This window comes from Equus quagga, chromosome 1 (assembly GCF_021613505.1).
Source record: "Equus quagga isolate Etosha38 chromosome 1, UCLA_HA_Equagga_1.0, whole genome shotgun sequence".
Classification (NCBI taxonomy): domain Eukaryota; kingdom Metazoa; phylum Chordata; class Mammalia; order Perissodactyla; family Equidae; genus Equus; species Equus quagga.
The window spans coordinates 22,188,180-22,211,475 of record NC_060267.1 but is presented as its reverse complement, the minus strand read 5'-3'; the positions used below and the strand labels follow the sequence as shown (position 1 = coordinate 22,211,475).

Below are 23,296 nucleotides of genomic sequence, written 5' to 3'. Positions count from 1 at the left end.
TTTCCTATTGGATTCTCTTGATACCCTTGTCAAAATCAATTGTCCCTGAGTGCAGGAGTTTATTTGTGGGCTCTCAGTTCTTTCCCATTGATCTATATGTCTGTCCTTTATGCAGGTACCACACTATATTGATGACTGTAGCTTTATAGTAAGTTTTGAAATTGGAAACTTTGTTCTTCTTTTTCAAAATTGTTTTGGCTATTCCAGGTCCCTTACATTTCTATATTAATTTTAGAATCAGCTTGCCAATTTATGCAAAAAAGCCTGCTGGGATTTTGATAGAAATTGCATTGAATCTGCAGCTTAGTTTGAGGGCTATTGCCATCTGAACAATATTAATTCTTCCAATCCATGAACACAGAATGTCTTTCTGTTTATTTAGGTTGTCTTTAATTTCTATCAACAACGTTTTGTAGTTTTCAGTCTACAAGTTTCATGCTAATTTTCGCAAATTTATTCTAAGTATTTTATTCTTTTTGATGCTATGGTAAATGAAATTAGTTCCTTAATTGCAGTTTTTGGATTCTTCATTGCTAGTGTATGGAAATATAATTGCTTTTTTGTATTTTGACTTTCTGTCTTATAATCTTGCTGAACTGGTGTATTAACTCTAAATTTTTTTGGTGGCTTCAATAGGATTTTAATATACAATATCATGTCCTCTGCAATAGAAATAGTTTTACTTATTCCTTTCCAATCTGGAGGCCTTTGATTTATTTTCCTTCTCTTGTTGAGCTGACCAGAACCTCCAGTACAATGTTGATCTTGGGAGGAAAGCATTCACTCTTCACCATTAAATATGATGTTTGCTGTGGGGTTTTCATAGATACTCTTTATCAGATTGAAGAATTTCTCTTCTATTCCTAGTTTTTGCCCATTATTTTATTAGTATGGCATATTACATGAATTGATTTTTGTATGTTGAACTATCCTTGTATTTCTGGGTACCTCACTCTTGATAACAAGCCTCCTTATATGTTACTGGATTTGATTTGCTAGTATTTTGTTGAGGATTTTTGCATTTATATTCAGAAAAGACATTGGTCTGTAGTTTCCTTGTGATGCCTTGTATCAGGGTAATACTGGTCTTATAGAATGAATTGAGAATTGTTCCCTCTTCTTTATTAGTTCTTCTTTAAATGTTGATAGAATCACCCATGAGCCATCTGTGTTTAGGCATTTCTCTCTGGGAAGTTTTTGATTACTAATTCAGTGTTTTGTTATAGGTCTCTTCAGGTTTTCTATTTCTTCTTAAGTCAGCTTTAATCACTTATGTCTTTCTAGAAATTTGTTCATTTCATCTAGATTATCTAATTTGTTGGCATGTAATTATTCATAGTATCCCCTTATGATCCCTTTTATTTTTGTAAGGTCAGTATTAATGTCCCTCCTTTTATTTCTAATTTTAGTAATTTGAATCTTCTCACTTTTTTTCTTGATGAGCCTAGCTAAAGATTTGTCAATTTTGTTGATTTTTTTCAAAGAACTTTTGGTTTTGTTGATTTTTCTCTTCTCTATTTATTTCTGCCTTTTGATTGGACTGTTTAGTTCATTTACATTTACTGTAATCTCTTAGCAGGTTGGAGTTACTTCTGCCACTTTTCTATTTGTTTTCTGTATGTCTTCTTTTTATATTCCTCCCTTACCACATTTTTTTGTATAGAATAAATATTTTCTAGTATACCATTTTAATTTGTTGCTTCTTTTACTCTAGTTTTTTGAGTTATTTTCTTAAGTGGTTGCCCTGGAGATTATATATAACGGTGTGTGTTAAAACAATCTAGTTCAGATTAAGGCCAACTTAATTTCAATAGTATACAAAAACTTTGCTTTGGTATAGGTCTTGTTCCCTCCCCCCACCCCCCTTTGTCCTGTTATTGTCATGTAAATTACATCTTTATGCAGTATAAACCCATGAACACATTTTTATAATAATTATTTTATGCAATTGTCTTTTACATCAGCTAGGAAAAGAAAATAATTACATGCAAAAATATATTTACACTGTCTTTGGTATTTGCCTGTGTAGTTACTCTGCCCGTGCTCTTTATTTCTTCGTGGAGGTTTGAGTTACTGTCTAATGTTCTTTAAGCCTGAAGGACTCTTCTTAGTATTTCTTGTAGGACAGGTCTGCTAGCAACTGATTCTTTCAGATTATATTTGTCTAGGAATGTCTTAATTTCTCCTTCATTTTTGAAGAATAATTTTGCTGGATATAGAATACTTGGTTGACAGTCTGTTCCTTTCAGCACTTTGACCATATCATCCCGCTGCCTTCTGGCCTCCATAGTTTCTGATGAGAAGTAAGCTATTAATCTTATTGAAGAGCCTTTGTATGTTTTGAATCGCTTTTCCCTTTCAAGATTCTCTCTTTGTCCTTGTCTTTTGATGCTTCGAGTATGATGTGCCTGTGTTTAGATGTCTTTTGAGTTTATCCTGCTTGGAGTTTTCTTGGATGTGCAAATTAATGTTTTCATCAAATTTGGGCAGTTTTGGGCCAGTATTTCTTCAAATATTCTTTCTGCCCCTTTCTTTCTCTCCTTTCCTTCTGGACTCCTATTATATGTCTACGGGCATTGTTGTTGATGTCTCGCCAGTCTTTGAGGCGGTGTTCATTTTTCTTCATTACTTTTTCTGTTTTTCAAACTGGATAATCTCAATAGACCTAGTTTTAAGTTTGCTGAGTTTTTTCTTCTGCCAGTTCATTATCTGCAGAAGATCCCCTCTGGTGAATTTTTCATTTTAGTTATTATACTTTTCATCTCTAAGATTTCCACTTGGTTCTTTTTAATTATCTGTATCTCTTCATTGATGTTCTTTATATGGTAAGAAGTTGTTCACCTACGTTAACTCCTTAGGCATGGTTCCTTTTAGTTCTTTGGACATGTCCATACTTGCCTATTTAAGTCTTTGTCATCTAGTAGGTCCAACTTCTGAGTGTCCTCAGGGTCAGTTTGTATTAACTGCCTTTTTTCCCTCTGTCATGGCCACACTTTTCTGTTTAAGTATCTTATAGTTTTCTGTTGAATGCTGGGAATTTTAGATATTATAATGTGGCAGATCTGGAAATCAGATTTTCCTCCTTTTCAGGGTTTGTTGTTGCTTCTGTTTGTTGCTGTCATTGCTGCTGCTGCTGCTGTTCATTTAGTTAGTTTTCTGAACTAATTCTTTAAAGTCTGTTTTCTTTCTTGTGTGTGGCCGTTGAAGTCTGTGTTCATTAAACTTAATCGTCGGCGGATTGAACAGTGATTCCTTTATATGCCTGGAGTCAAGTCATTCTTTGTGCTTTTGCCAAGTGGCTGTGTGTCTTTGTGTTGGGAATGCCTTCACCAGTCCAGCAGGCAATTTGCAGCTCTTCCCTCTTCTTTACTTTTTGCTTATGCAGAACCTCAAGGTCAGCCAGAGGTGAAGGATTCAAGTTTTCTCAGGTCTTTCCTGGCCATGTGTACTATTCCACACATGCACATGGCTTTCTACAATCCTAGGAATAATATGTTGGAGCTTTTTAAAGCCCCCTATGGACATCTCATTCCCCAATTGTTCTTTTTGAGTTTTTTGGTCAGTGTCTTGTTAGCCCCCTACTGGTATCATTGCCCCAAGTGGTTGCAATGTTGAACAATTTCTGCTAATTGCTTTCAGCAGACACTCTGGGGACTGTTGGCACAGTGTGAACTCTAGGACAGGTCAAAAAATGACAATCCTGACAATGGAGCTTTTCCAGGGACCTGCTAGACTGATCAAATAGTGACAGTTCTCTGGGGATGGATTTTTTGGGTAATTTCAAACCACTTCTGCCCCCTTCAGGGACTTCTAGGGTAGCATGGTTGTGAGGGTTTAAGGTTGTGTGGTTTTAAGGCTGCCATGAGGCTGAGGATGTGAGGATGGGGCGAGGTCAAGTTAAAATGCCACAAAGCTCACTACTATGAGCCATTTTTCCTCAAATAGGCTTCTCAAATTGCTATGGGCCTTTGTTTAATTTCCAGAGTTCTGCAGAGGTTAATTTTGATGAATTTCGCCAGTGTTCTTATTGCTTTTATAGAGGAGCAGATTTTCCAGGATCTTTGCTCAGATATTCTAAAAGTGCTTCCCATGCCCATTTGTCTTTAACTGACTTACTTGCAAGACCAACTAATTACACAACTCCAGTCCCATTCACGTGAGAGTCCCTCTGAATGGCTTCTTCTAGAGGGGACAGTGTGCAGCCTGTTCTTACTAATTTGTAGGAGTTCTTTAAATGCTCCAGTGAATAGTCCTTTGTCATTTTTATGTGTTGCAAAACTTCTACCAGTTTGTAGCTGGTTCTTTTTTTCCTCCCTTTATGGTGTATTTTAATGAAGTTCTCATTTTTAAAAGATTTTGAGTGTATCGATATTTTCCTTTATGATTTATGCCTCTTGGTTTTTCATGTGTGGAATTTCTCCTTACCCCAATGTTATCTGGATGTTCTCCTATTTTTTTCTAATAAGCTGGTACAGTTGCATTCTCATTTTCTACCTGGAATTGATTTGTATATGATAGGATTTAGGGGTTCGATTTCATGTTTTTCCATATGGATATTCCATTGCAGCAGCCCTATTTATTGAAATGTCACTTCTCACCTTACTGATTTGCTGGGCCAGCCCTGTCATAAGTCAGTTTTTGTATAAACAGAGGTCTCTTGCTGAGCTCTTTATTTTGTTCTTGTGGTCAGTTTTTCTTAACCTATGCCAATAGCACCTGTTCACTAGAAGTGTTTTGACTGTTCTGAGCCCTTTGCTCTTCTCATTGAATTTACACCTTAAATGGGAGAGAAATGACATCTTTAAATATTGCTTTGTCCAAATTGTGAACATGATAACATATCCATATATATAGGGCTTCTTCCCTCTTTCAGAACAGTTTTATAATTTCCTCTATTTAAATCTTATACATCTTGAATTAGATTTATTCCTAGATTCTTTATATTTTTTAAGCTGTTGAAAAATGCTTTTTTTAAAATTAATTCCTAATTGTTGCGGGTCTGTAGGAACACAATTCCTTATTGTGAATCTGCGTATATTTTGTATACTGATTTTGTGTCCAGCAAACTTATAAAGGCACTTATTCTCATGATTTGTATGTAGGTTCTGCTGAGTCATCTATATAGACAATCATGTTATCTGTTAGTAATAGCATTTTCTTTTTTCCTCGCCAATCCTCCTGCGCTGCAAGGACCTCCACTGAAAAGAAGAGGTGATAGCAGGATCCATCATCTTGTTTCTGATCTAAAGGAAATACTTTCAGCTTTTTACCATTAAGTATAATGTTTTTTATAGGTTTTATGTAGCAAGCCTTTATCAGGTTAATGAAGTTCATTTCCATTCTGAGTTTTATGAGTTTAGTTCAGTAGTCTAGTTTCATTTTCTTATCATGAATGTATGTTGGATTTTATCATGCTGCTAGAAAAGAAAGTCATATTCATTAAAATTTTTTAAATTAAATTTTATTTTTCTCTTTTCTTTAGCAAAGAAGTCTGTGATCCTAGAATTGGCGGCGAGATCATAATGTGTCCTCAGTGCGATAAGGGTTGTCCATTCTGGAGACTGAATATTACTTGCGAATCCTCAAAGGTAATTTTTGTTGTTCCAGACATTTACAAGTGATGAAAGATGTCTTTTCTTTTAATAATTTTCGTACAACATAGAAATTATTTTTTTCTCTGAGGAATTCAGAAAGGTAATTTTCAACTAAACCTTCATTCTAAAAGGCAGATATGGAATGTGTTTAATCCTCTTTTACAAATAATTGAGATTAAAGCCTTATCTAAAATCTCCTGGAGGGTCACTGAGGAATGTGGCATTGAAACTATTTGAGTATTTCAAGTAATCAAAGCAGAAATCTCAAACCCAGCTTATCTCATGAATACTATTTAACAGGTTTACTATTATCAGTGTTTTCCTTAATTCAAGTGAGTAGAAACCCGAAATTTGTACTTCTGTTTTCCCCTTTTTTTATTAGTCTTTTTATTGAGATCATAATGATTTATAACATTGTAAAATTTGGGGTGTACATTATTATTTATCAATTTCTGACTATACTTCATCATGCTCACTACCAGTAGTCTAATTTTTGTCTGACACCATACATATGTGCCCCTTTACCCTTTTTGCTCACCCTCAACCCCCTTCCTCTCTGTTAAACCCCTCATCTGTTCTCTTTATCCATGTATTTATCTTCAACATATGAGTGAAATCACGCAGTTTTTATCTTTCTCTGTCTGGCTTATTTTGCTTAACTTCATATCCTCAAGGTCCATCCGTGTTGTTGCACATGGGACGATTTTGTCTTTTTTTGTAGCTGAGTAGTATTCCATTGTATATCTGTGCCACATCTTCTTTATCCATTCATCCATAGAAGGGGACTTGCGTTGATTCCACATCTTTGCTATTGTGACTAATGCTGCGATGAACACAGGGGTGAATAAATCTCTTTGGATTATTGATTTCAAGTTCTCTGGATAAATACCCAACAGTGGAATAGCTGGATCGTATGGTATTTCTATTTTTTATTTTTTGAGAAATCTCCATACTGTTTTCCATCTTGGCTGCACCAGTTTGCATCCCCACCGTCAGTGTGTGAGGATTCTTTTTACTCCACATCATCTCCAACATTTGTTGTTTTTTTTCTTGGTAATTATAGCCATTTTGACCAGTGTGATGTGATATCTCATTGTAGTTTTGATTTGCATTTCCCCAATAATTAGTGATGTTGAACATCATTTCATGTGTCGGCCATCTGTATATCTTCTTTGGAAAAATGTTCGTATACTCTGCCCATTTTTTGATCTGGCTGTTTGTTTTTTTGATGTTGAGTTGTATGAGTTCTTTGTGTATTTTGGAGATCAACTCCTTGTCAGATAAATGATTTGCAAATATTTTCTCCCAGTTGGTGGGTTGTCTTCATTTTGTTCACGGTTTCCTTTGCTTTGCAGAAGCTTTTTCGTCTGATGTAGTGCCATTTGTTAACTTTTTCTTTTGTTTCACTTGCCCAAGTAGACACGGTATTTGAAAAGATGCTGCTAAGACTCATGTAAAATAGTGTACTGCCTATATGTTCTTCCAGGAGGTTTATGGTTTCAGGTCTTACATTCAAGTCTTTAATCCACTTTGGGTTAATTTTTGTATATGGTGTAAGATAGTGGTCTACTTTCATTCTTTTGTGTGTGGCTGTCCAGTTTTCCTGCCACCATTTATTGAAGAGACTTTCCTTTCTCCATTGTATGTTCTTGGCTCCTTCATTGAAGATTAGCTGTCCATAGATGTGTGGTTTTATTTCTGGGCTTTCAGTTCTGTTCCATTGATCTATGTGTCTGTTTTGGTGCCAGTACCATGCTGTTTTGATTACTATAGCTTTGTATTATATTTTGAAGTCAAGGATTGTGATGCCTCCAGCTTTGTCCTTTTTTCTCAAGATTGCTTTGGCTATTCAGGGTCTTTTCTTGTTCCATATAAATTTTGGGATTCTTTGTTCTATTTCCGTGAAGAATGTCTTTGGGATTCTGAGAATCTGTAGATTGCTTTAGGTCGTATGGACATTTTAACCATGTTTATTCTTCCGACCCATGAGCATTGGATATCTTTCCATTTCTTTATGTCTTCTTCAATTTCTTTCAATGTCTTAGAGTTTTCAGTGTATAGGTCTTTCACCTCTTTAAGTTTATTCCTGGATGTTTTATTTTTTTGTTGTTGCGATTGTAACTGGGATTGTATTCTTAAGTTCTCTTTCTGCTAGTTCATTCTTAGTGTATAGAAATGCAGCTGATTTTGTTTTAAATTGATTTTTTACCCTGCAACTTTGCTGTAGTCATTGATTATTTCTAATAGTTTTCTGATGGATTCTTTAGAGTTTTCTATATATAGAATCACGTCATCTGCAAACAGCAAGTGTTTCACTTCTTCCTTTCCAATTTGGATTCCTTTTGGTTCTTTTTTTTTTCTTAATTGCTCTGGCCAAGACCTCCAGTATTATGTTGAATAAGAGTGGTGAGCGTGGGCACCCTTGTTTTGTTCCTGTTCCAGAGGCATGGCTTTCAGTTTTTCCCCATTGAGTATGATGTTGTCTGTGGTTTTCTCATATATAGCCTGTATTATGTTGAGGTACTTTCTTTCTATACCCATTTTATTGAGAGTTTTTATCATAAATAGATGTTGGATCTTGTCAAATACTTTCTCTGCATCTATGGAGATTATCATGTGGTTTTTGTTCCTCATTTTGTTAATGTGGTGTATCACATTGATTGATTTGTGGATGTTGAACCATCCCTGCGTCCCTGGAATAAATCCCGCTCGATGATGGTGTATAATCCTTTTAATGTACTGCTATATTCAGTTTGCCAGTATTTTGTTGAGGATTTTTGCATCTGTGTTCATCAGCAATATTGGCCCGTAATTTTCCTTCTTTGTGTTGTCCTTGTCTGGTTTTGGTATCAGGATAATGTTGGCTTCATGGAATGAGTTCAGAAGCGTTCCATCTTCTTCAATTTTTTGGAATAGTTTGAGAAGGATAGGTATTAAATCTTCTTTGAATGTTTGGTAGAATTCTCTGGAGAAGCCATCTAGTCCTGGACTTTTGTTTTTTGGGAGGTTTTTGATTACTGTTTCAATCTCTTTATTTCTGATTGGTCTGTTCAGATTCTCTATTTCTTCTTGATTCAGTTTTGGGAGGTTGTATGAGTCTAACAATTTATCCATTTCTTCTAGGTTATCCAATTTGGGAGCATATAGTTTTTATAGTATTCTCTTAATCCTTTGCCTTTCTGTAGTATCTGTTGTAACTTCTCTTTCATCTCTAATTTTCTTTATTTGAGCCTTCTCTCTTTTTTCTTGGTGAGTCTGATTAAGGATTTTTCAATTTTGTTTATCATCTCAAAGAACCAGTTCTTAGTTTCATTAATCCTTTCTACTGTTTTTTAAGTCTCTATTTCATTTATTTCTGCTCTGATTTTTATTTTCCCTCCTTCTGCTGACTTTGGGCTTTGTTTGTTCCTTTTCTAGCCCTGTTAGGTGTAGTTTAAGATTACTTATTTGAGATTTTTCTTGTTGGTTGAGGTAGGCCTGTATTGCTATGAATTTCTCTCTTAGGACTGCTTCTGCTGCATCCCATAAGAGTTGTTATGTTGTATTTTCATTTCATTTGTATCCAGGTATTTTTTAATTTCCCCTTTGATTTCTTCATTGATCCAATGGTTGTTCAGTAGCATGTTGTTTAGTATCCACATATTTCTGCCTTTCCCAGTTTTTTTCTTGTAGTTGATTTCTAGTTTCATAGCATTGTGATCACAAAAGATAGTTGAGGTGATTTTAATCTTCTTGAATTTATTGAGGCTTGCCTTGTTTCCCAACATATGCCCTATCTTTGAGAATGATCCATGTGTATTTGAGAAGAATGTGTATTCCGCTGTCTTTGGATGGAATGCTCTCTATATATCTGTTAAGTCCATCTGATCAAGTGTTTTGTTTAAATCTACTATTTTGTTAACTTTTTGGCGAGATGACCTGTCCATTCATGCAGGTGGGGTGTTGAGGTGCCCTACTATTGTTGTGTTGCTCTTAATTTCTCCCTTTAAGTCTGTTAATAATTGCTTTATGTACTTTGGTGCCTCTGCGTTGGGTACATATATATTAATAAGTGTTATGTCCTCTTGGTGGAATGTCCCTTTTATCATTATGTACTGCCCCTCTTTGTCTCTCCTTGTCTTTTTTAACTTGAAGTCTGCTTTGTCTGATATAAATGTGACAACACCTGCTTTCTTTTGTTTGCCATTATCTTAGAGTATTGTCTTCCATCCCTTCACTCTGAGCCTATGTTTGTCTTTAGAACTGAGATGTTTTTCCTGGAGGCAGTGTATTGTTAGGTCTTGTTTTTTAATTCATCCAGCTACTCTGCATCTTTTGATTATAGAATTCAATACATTTACATTTAGAGTGATTATTGATATATGAGGGCTTAGTACTGTCATGTTCTCTCTTGTTTTCTGGTTGTTCTGTGTTTCTATTTTTTCTCTTCCTTTGTATTTTTGACTGCCATTTCATTTTGGTGGTTTTCTGAGGAGGTTTTTCTCAGTTTTCCCTCTTTTCCTGAATTGTGGCTCTACTCAGATTTTTTGTTTAGTGGTTACCATGGGGCTTGTGTAAAAGATCTCGTAGATTAAATAGTCCAATTTCTCGTAGCCTCTTACTTGTATTAACCTAAGCATATTCCATCCCTCTCCTCTTACCTTTCTGAGTTATTGCTGTTACAAATTATTCTGTTTTTAATGTTGTGAGTTTGTGACTAAGTTGCAGTGTTTATAATTACTTTTGATGCTTTCTTTGCCTTTATCTTTTAAGTTATAATTGAGTATTTGCCTCCCTGTTCTGATAGGGAGCTGCAGTTTTCTGATTATGTCTATTTATCTCCTTGCTCAAAGCTTTTTAGAACTTTGCCCTTTTTTCCTCGTGTGTGGGCATCTTTAATTATCTCTTGTAGGGGAGGTTTTGTAGCAGTGAACTCCCTCAGCTTTTGTTTATCTGGAATAGCTTTTGTATCTCCATTATATCTGAAGGAAAGTTTTGCTGGATAGAGTATTCTTGCTTGAAAGTTTTTGTCTTTCAGTATTTCGAATATTTCATTCCCTTCTCTCCTAGCCTGTAGTGTTTCTGCCAAGAAATCCGCTGAAAGCTTAATAGGGTTTCCTTTGTAGGTTATTTTCTTCTGTGTTGCTGCCCTTAATATTTTTTTTTTGTCATTGACTTTTGCCAGTTTTACATTATATGCCTTGGAGAAGGTCTTTTAGCATTGAAGTAATTAAGCATTCTATTAATTTCTTGTATTTGTAAATCCATTTCCTTCCCCAGGTTTGGGAAGTTCTCAGCTACAATTTCTTTGAACAAGCTCTCTGCTCCTTTCTCCTTCACTTCTCTCTCTGTAATACCTATAATCCTTATGTTGCTTTTCTTACGTGAATTGGATAGTTTCTTGAAGAATTCCTTCATTTAAAAAAAATTTTAGTTCTGTCTCCTCCTCCGGCCTGTAGAATTTCTATATTTTTATCCTCTAAATCACTAATTCTTTCCTCCTAATATAAGCTCATTTTTTCAGGATTCTAGATTATTTTTTATTTCATTAATTGTGTTTTTCATATCCAGAATTTCTGCTTGTTTTTTTTATAGTTTCAATCAATCTCTTTGGTGAAGAGATTCATTTTATTCCTGAGCCCATTGAACTGTTTTTCTGTGTTCTCTTGTAAATCATTGCTTTTCTTTATGACAGCTACTTTGAATTCTCTGTCATTTAGATTGTAAATTTCTGTGCCTTCAGGGTTGGTTTCTGGAGAATTGTCATTTTCCTTCTGATCTTAGTTGTTGCTGCGGTGTCTTATTGTGTTTGATGAACTAATGTTTTGAAGGGACATTTGTGGTACTATTAGCTTCCACCTGCTACCGCTAGGGGGAAACAGGAGCTGAGTGTCTTGTCCCACCCCATCTGCTGGAAGCTGTGGGAGTACTCTGGGCCCTTGTGCCAGCCTGAACAGCATTCACAGACTTGTGTGGACTGTGCTTGGTGGGTGGGGCTTCCTCCAGGACCAAGCCCAGGGGTATGCTCCCCTCTTCAGGGAAAGTGATCGCAAGCTGGCTAAGGTCTGCCACTGTCTCTTCCTACAGTTGCCTCAGGGCATGTTCCCTCTTTCAGGGCTCAGTGGTACTATATGCACTTGTATGAGCCTGGGATGCACTTGCCCCAGTGTGTGTATCTGCTGCTGTCTCTGCTTGCGGTCCACCTGCTTCTGTGGTTGGTGGGTGGGACTTCCTCACTGGGACCAAGCTAGGGTCACTCCTTTGAGTTGCAGGGGCATGGAGAGCTCCCCCCATGCTGGGAAAGCGATAATGAGCAGGGTAAGGGCTGCCGCCTCTCCCTCCTGTCACCCTTGCGTGTTCCGACTTTTGGGGCACTTGCTTCAGGCTGGAAAGCATTTGTACAGGTGCACAGGGCTACTGGGAAAAGCAGGGAGTGCTCACCTATCTCCACTGCTTTCTAGAAGGCCACTCAATCCCTCCTCAGATGTACAGCTGCATGTCTCAGGTGTCCTGTTGTGCTGTGTGGGCTTTCTCTGTTGGCCAGTGAACGTACATTTAGTTGTAGTTCAAAAGGGGAAGAAAGAAAGGGAGCAGCTCACTCTGCCATGTTGCTGACGTTACCTCCTCCAACTTTTAAAGTGTACTGAAACTTTGTTTGGATTTTTAAAGAACTTGCTGGTCGAATTTAGACTGTATCTATAAATATGCTTAAGAAAGGTTTTGTATATAAATGCTAACAGATACTTTGTCTGAAAACATTCCCACAAATCACATCTGGTTCCCCTTATATGTGCAGATAGTCTTGACCTATATGACTTTGTAAAATCCAGGAGATTGAGGACAAGCATTGAGACTGGAGGGAGCTTACTGAAAAGCATTCCAGAAACTCTAGACAAGAAGAAAGATGGTCAGCTTGCTTTGCAGAATTTTCCTGACAACTTTGACATGTTATTTTCCCTTCTCTTAATCTTTTCTCTGTCTCCTTGTTGTGCCATGAAAGTTTAGGAATTTTTATATGATTTCAGAATATTCTGATCTGCTCCATGTAAGTCTTATTTTAACTGAATACTTTGCTATTATAGTGATGTCACTTTATATTTTATAATTTGCAAAGTTCTTGTACTTATGTTATCACTTTTGACACACAAAACAACCCTGTGAGACAGGCAGAACAGGTATAATCTCCATTTTACAGATTAAAAAACACTGCAGATCTGAGAGATTAAATAAATTTGCTCAAAGTCAGCCACCTAGTAATTGATAAAGCCAGAAATTGACAGCAAATCTGCATTTTTTGCCATTACTGTGTTCCTCATCAGCTGACAGTAGTACCAGGCACATCACTCACAAGTTGAGATCTTATGTTTGAAAAATTATTCCACTACTTAAGTAAGATGATTACAGGGTATTGTCAACACATGGATTTTTATGCTTAATTTATGAATTAAAGTATATTTCATTGTCCCACCCCCTCAAACCACTACAAATTCTAGACTATAAATATCTGTCGTAGATTGCACAAAGTAAAAGACTTGAAGCTAGTAAGAGGGAAGCTGCTGTCCAGTGATGTTGGCTCATGAAGATCACTAGGTAGTGCATATCTCCAGGCACTGGATTTAAGGCAAATGCCACCAATAATACCGGAGGCAAATTATACTCCACAGACTACAATTGGGAATTCCATTTTCCTTAAGAAATTCTCTTTCACACAGCCTACTCCCATCTCTTCTTTCATATCTTCTGCTTCACCCACCCATCTTTAAGCACATGCCTTTAAAATATGTCCCTGTGTATATTTGTTTTTCATTGTTTGGAAAAAATGAATCTTTCATTGTAGACAGTTTCCTGAAGGCTCTGTTGAGTGTGTCAGTGATTTACAAAGGGAAGGGAGCATATAAAAGAATTAAATGGAAAAAAAAACAAGTTAAAGGAGAAAAAGAGAGCACCTTTTCATGCTTTCCTGTTTGTTGGTTAATTCAATCAATTCTTCATTCATACATTTATCTATATATTCATTTCTGCCTCTTTCTTCTGAAAAGAGATGGAGTTTTCACTAATTGACATGTATTTAAAAGAGTTAACAAATTAGAAATAGAAATATAAAATCAGGATCAAGGAAATGAAGAAAAAGTTATGGAAATAATCAGGATTAATATTGTGTTTGTAATTGAGCATTAAATAAGGTTCTTTGCTTTTTGGCTGGCGAGATAAAAGGGAAACATGGTAAGTTATAATATTTTGTTCTTAAAAGTATATTGTTATAAAATTTTGATTCTGTTCCTTTGCAGGAAGACAACCTAACATAACTAATGGTCACCATTCTAGATTTTGATTGGTTCCTCTGCTTAAAATCATCCTGTCTGCATTTGCAGCTCTCTTGTCTTTCCTGCTCCGTGTGACTAAAGCAGTATACTGACTTAGGGCTGCTCTTAACATAGCTTTCGTTCCCTCTCTGTGCTGTCCTGCCAAGCAAGCTAGGCTAAGCTTTCTTACCAATGAAGCCCCTTGCTTACCTCCTCCTCTACTTCCTGCTTCCATGTCGCTCATTGGGCATGTAGAGCAGAGAGGCCAGCCCTCTTATTCTTTCTCTTGGATCCTTGATTATTACACACGTGGCAAAAATGGTAGCTTCCTCCAAGCCCCCTTACTCCCTCTCATAGGAATACAAGGCACATCCCTTGTCTTGATTTAGTCAGCTGGGGCCATCTTGGCATTAGCAAACTTGTTTTTTCTCAGTGCTCCTATTTTTTCCTCCAGCACTGACAGATGTGCTTCTAGGGGCTTTTTCTCAGCATAGTGGGGCGAAGAATTCACAAGTAGGATTTTTCTTTCTGGAGTGGGTGGACAGAGGTGTCAGGGCAAGTAAGGAGCTATCAGAGGGAAGCTTGCACTGAGTCCTAAAAGAGGAGTAACATTGGGCAAGATCTTCAATAATCCCTTATAACATGCAGAACTGTTTTTCATAGGACTTTTCTTATAATAATGTTCAATAAGGGATAAGGCGGAACATTAAAACACAACTTTGAGAAGATGGTTCTATAAGAGTCAAAGCTAAGAGATTTGAAGTATGTGGTCTGTGGAGTTCCAGGACTAGAGGAATAGGTGAAGAGCATTGCTCCCCAGAGCTGTCACTCATTTACTAATTCTGTTTTCCTTGAGCTGGAGTTTTGAGAGAAATAATTGCATGACAGACAATTTGGGATTGTGCTTTCTGATCAGGGTCTATATGGATGATTGAGGGGCTTCTATATTCTTTGGAAAACAGATGTATGAGAAGATGGTTAGGTGGAAACTTTTTTTATGAAAATAGCATAACTAATGTTTTTACACAGATGACAGTTTACTCACTTTACATCAGGATAAAGGGCAACTCAAAAAGTTACCTAAAACCAAGTAGAGTTTTCCTTAGAAATAGTTTGGAATTTTCTTTTAACCTTTGAAAGTTTGCTTTTTTTTTTCTTAACATATAGCTTCTTTCTCTACCTGTTTTCTTTACTTTTCAAATGATGTATCATAAAGTTGATATTATAGATTTGCCACTTTTGCTATTAACTTCATTGATTTTTGAGGGGGAGATGTAAAAATGCTCACTAATGAAAAATTAGTAACTAATTGAAAGATTTTCCAGGAATTCATAGAGGGAGCTAGACTATGTATATACTAGCATAAAGGTGAAACTTAGCAGAACAAGTGAATAGAGCCTCCTTTGCATAAGTATGTCATTTATTCATTCATGGTTATTGTACCCACTGTAATGTCAGCAGAAGCCTGCACATCCTTAATCTAATGGAAGCCTCTGTCAGTGAAGGTAGAAAAGCCATCACTGGGTCTGAGGGAACAAAGCTCCCCTGGGGGAGAGCCATCTCAGAATAAACCCCAGCTTTGTACTTCTCTTAACAAGAACAGCTGGAATTCAAGAACTTACTCTCTGACCTGGTGGGATGATGATAAGATGCAAATTATAAATCTAAAAGTTGTTTGGAGTTGATTGTATTTGTAGGGCCATACTACCTCCTCAATTCACTATGACAGTTCGTAAAAAGAGGCTATTATTCAAAGAGATGACAGAGGCTTTAAACAAAGTGGAATCTTAGCAAGTATTCCTGTTTCTCTATCATAATATCAAAAGGTTCCATTGGAAAATACACTGTTAAATACAGCAAAGGCTGTTTGCTTTCAAAAGCATGAGAAATCCCATCAATAAGTGTGTAGTAGATACAATGATTGTTAAACTAGGTATCAACTTTAAAAGGAAATTTAAACTGTAGAATACACAAAGCATTGCATAAGTGGAGAACAGGATTCATTTGTATGTCATTATTGTATTTTCCAGAAATTGTGCATCTTTGACAGTTTTGGAACCCTAGTCTTTGCAGTATTTATGGGGATATGGGGTAAGTTATTTTAATTTTTTCGGTTTACTTTTGCCTCTAACATAAAAAAAAAAATCCAAAAACCCTAAGATCATTCAAGCACCCAATTTAATGACAGTTTACAGTTTTACATAGGCTATCACTTTTAGCACTTGGGTTGTCCAAGCCTCAGCCCCCCTAGAGATCCATTTATAACTTTTAAGGCCATTGTATCAGTTGCTGCATAAAAAACTGCCTCCAAATGTAGTGGCTTAAAACACACATTTATTGCTGCTTATGGTTCTCTGCATCAGCTGAGAGGTTCTTCAGGCAAATGCTGGCTCAGCCGGTCTCTGTAGTTAGCTGGCAGCTCCACTGGTGTAGATTATCTGGCTGTCGCCAGGCTGGTTTGGTCTTTGGGGCCCAGCTGGGCCAGCTTGCCTTGCTCCAGGTGGTCTCGTCCTCCAGTGGGCTAGCCCAGGATTCTTCACATGGTGCTTTTAGGGTTCCAAAGAGAAGCAAGAGAGGACAAGCCCCAATGCGCAAGCATTTTTTAAGCTTATAGTTGCATCAAGTTTGCGAATGTCTCATCAGCCAAAGCAAGTTATGGCCAAGCCGACAACAATGTGAAGAGGTGGGAGGACTGCCCCTGGGCTTGGATACAGGGAGGCATGATTCATGGGGAGCCATTATTGTAACAATCCCCACAACTGTGATTCAGCCTGGCTTGCATGAGGTTATGGTCTGGGGGAAGCAGCAACACAGAGATTACAGGTAAGCTTTCTTCTTTATACACCTCGATATGAGTGTGTGTTTAATAAATATGTGCTGCTCTTATAATAACAATTCCATTTAATAAATAGAAGAGATATAATCCTGAAGAACATAATTTGTATATAGAAGCTTTAACACTGTATCTATACTGTTTACTTTGAATAGCATCATTAATGTAATGAGACAATTAGTTTCTTTAAATGCAGACTTTTAAATGTTTAATTAATGTAAATATTCTACCATAGAAGAAAAAAATTACCATTTTCAGAGATAAACGTGTTTCCAATTTCATTGTGTAAGGCAAGGGGAAATAGAGGTCAGGTTTTAGATGGGTGGGGGAAGAAACTGAACCAGGTCTCTTATTTTTGAGATGATGACTCATCAACACGTGAGACTCACAGAAACAGTTCTTTACAGGTATCCTCGGCAGTGTTTCTCTTTGCAGGGGTTGTGCCTATGAAAGGTCACCAAATGCATCACAGAACAGGCAATCCAATTATTTTGGACACACCTGAGAGACATTAGTTGCCAGACCTGAATAAAGTGAACTGTAAGATGGCCAAATTTACCTAAAAATTACATTGTCATTCAGACATTTAGCATGTGTTGGCTGGAGACCAAACACTGGCTAATATTTGACACACAGAAGAATAAAGATCAAGTTCATGTATTAAGATCTTCTGTACTCCTGCATTGTAATATACATTATTTTTTTTACCCAGCAAGAGCGTAGGTCCCAAACACATGGGTGGTGGGCACTTTTAACTATTGTCTTAACCTTAGTCTCAGCACTCATTCATAATCTATAAATTCTCACACGTCTCTTGAACTCCATATACTAATAGATGCTGGTAGCCCTAATTAAAAAAGACATTCTAAATGAAGCAAAAATATATATTAATTTTGACACTGAAGAAACAAACCTCAAATTTCCTAGCTCACTTTGCTTTCTATGATCATTAACTACACCATCTTTATAGAACTGACTTAAGCATTTGGAGCTGATGATTTTATTTCATCAGATTTTAGAATGCAGAAAACGTTTCAGCACTGCTTGTAGCACCATATGTGTATCTGTAAGGATATGTATGATGAAGTCTTTAAGTGTCTTATATTGCTTTTCTTGTTACCTCTGCCTAATGAGAACTACTGCTGGGAGCCTCTTTATAGAGAGTCAGAAATTGCAGAATTTCCAGGGATCATTGGAGTTTTTCATATCACCATCATCATATTCCTGTACCACCTCTTGTGTGCCCAGATGTATGTGGCACTTAGAGTATTTTTCTGCTCCCTAGGAATTATAAGTTGAGGGTAGAAAATGTTTTATAATAAATGTAGTACAAATCATATACTTACCTGAAAAACGTCCGTCCTCCCTTTTAGGCCAAGCCATCTCGCCCATGCATACAGACTCATAGAGTCCTAAACACCAACCTCTGGTTGAAGTAAAGGTTCTGAACGTATCCTCCTCTCCTCATCCTTGTTGCTTCTTAGCTAGTTCTATCTGATTCTCCTTGGCTCCAGGCTCTTGGTTGCATGATGGCAATTTTTAATTTTGACCTTTAAGTTCTAGGCTAGGCCTAGTGGTTTCCCAAAAAACACCAGACTCCTGGCTCATAAGGGTAGGAGAGGGTGAATCAGGAAGCCTCATTATCTGCACTTGGGGATCAGGAAATGACTATTGCAACTATTCATTCAGATCTTTGCTGCTCCTGCTGGGTCCACACCAGCAAAATGTCCTACCTACAACCACCTCTGCCTCCATTCAGCTTGGTTTCTGATGTGACACACAGATGTATTTGATGGGCATCTAAAAAATCCTATCTGGAATCCTAGCTGCAAGACAGTCTGAAAAATGTAGTTTTTGACCTTGTGGTCTTTCAGTGAGAAAGTGGGAATGAAAGCTGAGCAAGCTCATCTACCTTATCTGCCTTTGTGAGTGAAGAGGTCTGAATAATTTCAAGGCCCAATAAAAAGTCCCAGCCCTTCAGCAGCAAACTCTTATAGGAGCCAGAACACTCCCATCTACCACAGTGTGCCTCTTCTCCTTAGGTGTTGCTGGATATATCTACCAGCGCTTGACTGATCAGATCCTCTCTTTTGTGCAGTCATATATCACTAGACACTGGAGATATGTTCTGAGAAATGCGACGTTAGGCAATTTCATTGTTGTGCACACATCATAGAGTGTACTTACATAAACCTAGATGGTACAGCCAGCTACTCACTTGGGCTATATGGTACTAATCTTATGTGACCACCGTCGTATATGTGGTCTGTCATTGGTGAAATGTCGTTATGTGGTGCATGACTGTGTATGGGCCTCTCTTCATCTGATGCATACTTTCTCTAAATGTAATAATATCATAATTAAGAGGACAAGTTGTTGCTGATTCCTAGGTCCTAGGCAGCCTTCCCTCTTCTCTCATTATATGTTGATGTGAGAGTCCTAATTATGTCCCTCTAATCGACTGGAGCTTCGTGACGTGTGGTTTGCCAGAGAACAGAAGTGCAGTGCCTCCCACTGGAGCTCTACCAGTTGTCTTTTGCAGGGAGAGAGCAAAAGATACAGAACAGGAAATTCCTATCTGACACCATACACAGTCACCTCAGGTCCTGGGGCACACAGCAATGGGAGGCAGCAGTGACGTAGCCCAGCAGTACTCCAGAACGGTGGCTGGTTCTACGAGGCTACCAGTGTCTTCCATGGACCCTGCAAAGTCCTTGGCTTGTGTGAAATGAGGGACTAAGAAACTCCCACCCATTCCTGCAACTCTCCCGGGGTTTTCACCTTCAAGCTTGAGGATGTGCTTACAACTCATTCTGTTTCATCAGGTCCTTTCTTGTTTGCATGGCAGTCCTATCACTTCCTTGGCAAAACTGCTCTTGAAGTTCAGGATTTGGTAAACAGTAAAGTTCAGGATTTTACCGCTTATGTAAAAGGATGAAAAGGAGGAAGGGGAAGAGTATCCGCTTGTTCTTCCCTTACAGCACTGGTTAGAATTGCTTATGTTGCTTTTTCTGAGAAAAGTAAGTTTATGTTCATAAATCATCTCTTGTTGATGCTATTGCCAGATAGATACTGAGTAAACAGATATCTCTTATACTCCTATTTTAATAATGAGGAAAATGCCACTCAGAGAGATTAAGCAAATTACCCAGGGCCCCAAAGAGACAAAGCGACAAGCATGAATAAGAGCTCTGCAAATAATTTGGCTGTCATCAGCCTTTAGATCATTGACAAAATGCAGCGTATGTTAATATAGTTGTAGCAAGCTTTTAGAAAGATACAGAAATATTTATTTTGATTGATATAATTGCACTCTTTTGTCTGCTGCTCTGAAAAATAGAAATGGGTTAGAAAATGTGGGTTCTGCTTCCTCGGTTCTACCTCACCTGACACAGGTATAGACCCTTCTTTCTGTAACAGGAATAAGGGAGCACCAGGCTCCCAGCCTCATTTTAACAGGCTTAGGAGATGAGTCCTGGTTCCTTCATTTATACCTGCCTGTAGGTGCCACAGTGCACAGGACTTTGATGTCCATCACAATTTCCTTTAAAAACAGATATGTTTGAAGATACAAATTCATGAAGGTGAGCTGCTTTTTTAATAAAATGAAAAGTAACTTTACTTTGTAGAGAAGGTAATTGAAGATTTTCTCCATTGAAAATTAGTAAAATAATTTCAAAAACATCTATATTTCTCATATTTAGATTAAAATTGCAAAATTTAGGGGGATTATGGGAACACCGGAAGATATCTAGAGTGGCTTTAGGGAGCTTTTTCCAGGTGGCTGGGCTCATAAAGAGGCCATAATGGGCCAGACACCTCTTCCCACCCAAAGGCCCTTTCCTGAGGTTGGGAAGGGCCAGAGTTCCCCCTGGTGTGTGGTCCTAGTGCCTTGAGTGAGCTGTGAGGTGAGGACAGTACACGTGATGACTCCTTCTGTCTGTCTATCCTGCACTCCCGCCAGCAGTCAAAGGGCTAGAACTATCATGACCTCACCAATAAACTGTCACATCTCCATGGTTTGTTCTTCACCTCAGGTTCTCTGGGCCCAAGTGGACTGGAAGAGTAGAGTGGTGGGAAGTGGATGGTTAGGCACAGGGAGGAGCAGCTGGAGTCAGCTGGGCCCTCTAAGTGCATGAGTCTGTCCTTCCCGGGTCCCAGGTGGTGGGGGTCCTCCAGTTACTTCATTCAGCTGAAGTTTATTCACTGACTGCTGCGTGGTAGTGTTTCAGCTGTGAACAAAACAAAACCCTGCCCTCGAGAAGGTGACGTTCTAGTGGGCCTGATAAACAATAAGCACAGAAGCAGATATAGGTCAGGATGCATGAGTGCTGTCAATTTTGGAGTACAGAAATTGAGGTCAGCAGAGGGAATAAAGTGTGCCCCTTTGGGGAGAATGTACACTACCACCGGACTGATTTCATAGTTACAGAGTGGGAGACAGATCAAAAGAACTTCAGGGGCGGAGGGTATCTGCGATACTGGTGGTAGAATTCTCAGGTAAAAAGTAGGGCTGTTCTGTTTGATGGGGATGCATGGCGGTTATCATGGAGCCGCTGAGCCTTTAGTAAGTGGATGGTGTATACTGTGCTGCTTCATATGCAGCCCAACGAGGGTTGGCTCTTGGGTGACTCACTGCCCCAGCAGGGGTCTCTTTGGGGAGCAGGACTAGCCAGTCACAGCTGGGTCACAGAGTTTCCTAATGCCCTCAAGGCTTTCATCCCTTTGATACCTCATTTCCCCCTTGGTGGGGACAAGGGCACCAATGGCTGGGCACTGTCTCAGTGGCAGAGGCATTACTCTCCATACTGAACACTCAACAATGTTGGCTATGGCCTTGGCTAGACAACGTGGTGGGATAGCTGAGTTAATGAGACGTGGGCGGCACACTTCCATTCTCACAGGTCTTTTTTTTGAAGGTTCCATTCAGAGAGCACGTGTACTCTCTTACCCATAAATGAGGAACAGGCTCTTTCAGTCTGGGAAGGAGGCGCTAAGGCCAAGTCCACAAGCTCAGAGGGATGCACAGGCATGCAGAAGGAGAAAGAGGACCTTCCTGAGAGCAGAGCAGCCAAATCAGTCCCTCTATCTGGGGTCTGACAGGCAAGCCAGATAAATCCATCGTAAAGCCAATGGATTACAATGTGAACTACAGCTTCGGGGGGAGGGGCATCTATTCCTCTGTAAAGAGGCTAGGAGGCCTCACGTAACTCCTGTACTGGGTGTCAAAGTTGCACAAGGGGGACTAGCTTCCTTCCAGCTCCCCAGCCCAGTAGGAGGTAAGAAGTGGTCTCTCCCACTAATGGTGAGTTTTGTGCCTCCATTAACAGCAGCATCTGTAGCCCTATCTTCCCTTGTAAACCTCTGGGTAGCGACAGCAATGGCATCGTGAGGGTTGGTGTACCCACAGAGACAGCACCTGGGACAGAGGGCGGTTACTAGCATTATGTCCCGGACGAGTATCAGAATCAGACACTGGGAAAGTGAGCAGTGATGACATCTAAGCAAAGAGTGGGTGCCATGGTACAGAGCCAAAGGAAGGTGGGTTATGGAACAGGCAGCTTAGGGCAGAACCACATAGTAAGAAGACCGTGGGCTCCAGAGCCAAGAATGCCTGGGTTCAATTCCTGACTCCAACACTGTAATTTCGGGCAAGTATTTGAACCTTTCTGTGCCTCTGTTTCTTGGTGTCTAAATCGGGGATGGTGATACAGTTACCTCAGAGGCTTATGACAGACACCATATCATTAAGCTCACCACAGCCTATGAGGGAGGCTCAGTTTCCACCATTCTACAGAGAGGGAAATGGGGGTTCAAAAAGTTGAAACATTTTATCCAGTAGTCACACATCTAATAATTGTCAGAACTAGAATTTGAACTTCCAATGTCCAGGTTATTTCCACTCTCACTCACTGTTATGGGAGAATTAGTAAAGCCAAAACAAACACTGCTGGGAGTGGGGGCTGTAAACATTTCCATTGTCTTCGCCACTGGGAGCGATGAGTTCAAGCTCCTCACAGCCGCATCCCAAGGTTTTGCTCCTGCATCCCAGGCTGCCCGCTGCAGGCTCTGCAGGACTTCAGGTGAGCATCTCTTGGCTCTCTACGCCAGTGATGCTCAACCCTGACTGCTGAGTGGGGCTTTTAAAAAAACAAAAAACAAGGCACAAGTCTGACTCCAAACCAATAAGGTCAGAATCTCAGGGGTGGTGTCCAGGCTCAGTGTTTTTTAAAAGCTCCCAGGTGCTTCTCGTGTGCAGCCAGGGTGAGAACTACCCCTCCACGGCTCATTTACTGATCTCATCCAGTGCTGGGGCCTACTGGACATCTCTTCTGTGGCCCACAGGCAGCTGATCAGAACTGAACCAGTTGTCCTCTCTGACTTCTTCCCTTACTGCCCCTGTTCTTTCAGGGAATGGCACTAGAATTTCGGACATCGCCCAAGCCAGAAACCTAGCTGACCTCTTCGACCTCTTCCCCCTGCTTCTATCACACCTGCATCCATTCCACCTACCTGCTAAACATGCCATCTCCTCCCTTCTCCCGGCCAAAGCAGGCCTCCTCACATACCTGCCAGTAGGTCTCTCT

General features: G+C 39.0%; 1 protein-coding gene across 2 annotated transcripts in view; it reads left to right on the top strand.

Annotated features, from left to right (window-relative positions):
* ANO6 (anoctamin 6) overlaps positions 1-23,296 on the top strand; it is a 188,782-nt gene that overhangs the window by 126,957 nt on the left and 38,529 nt on the right. For both annotated transcript variants that reach the window (XM_046653285.1, XM_046653296.1), the window contains 2 exons: positions 5,483-5,588; positions 15,907-15,967. In XM_046653285.1, coding sequence (XP_046509241.1) covers positions 5,483-5,588; positions 15,907-15,967 — 167 coding nt within the window. The remainder of the gene's footprint in view (positions 1-5,482; positions 5,589-15,906; positions 15,968-23,296) is intronic.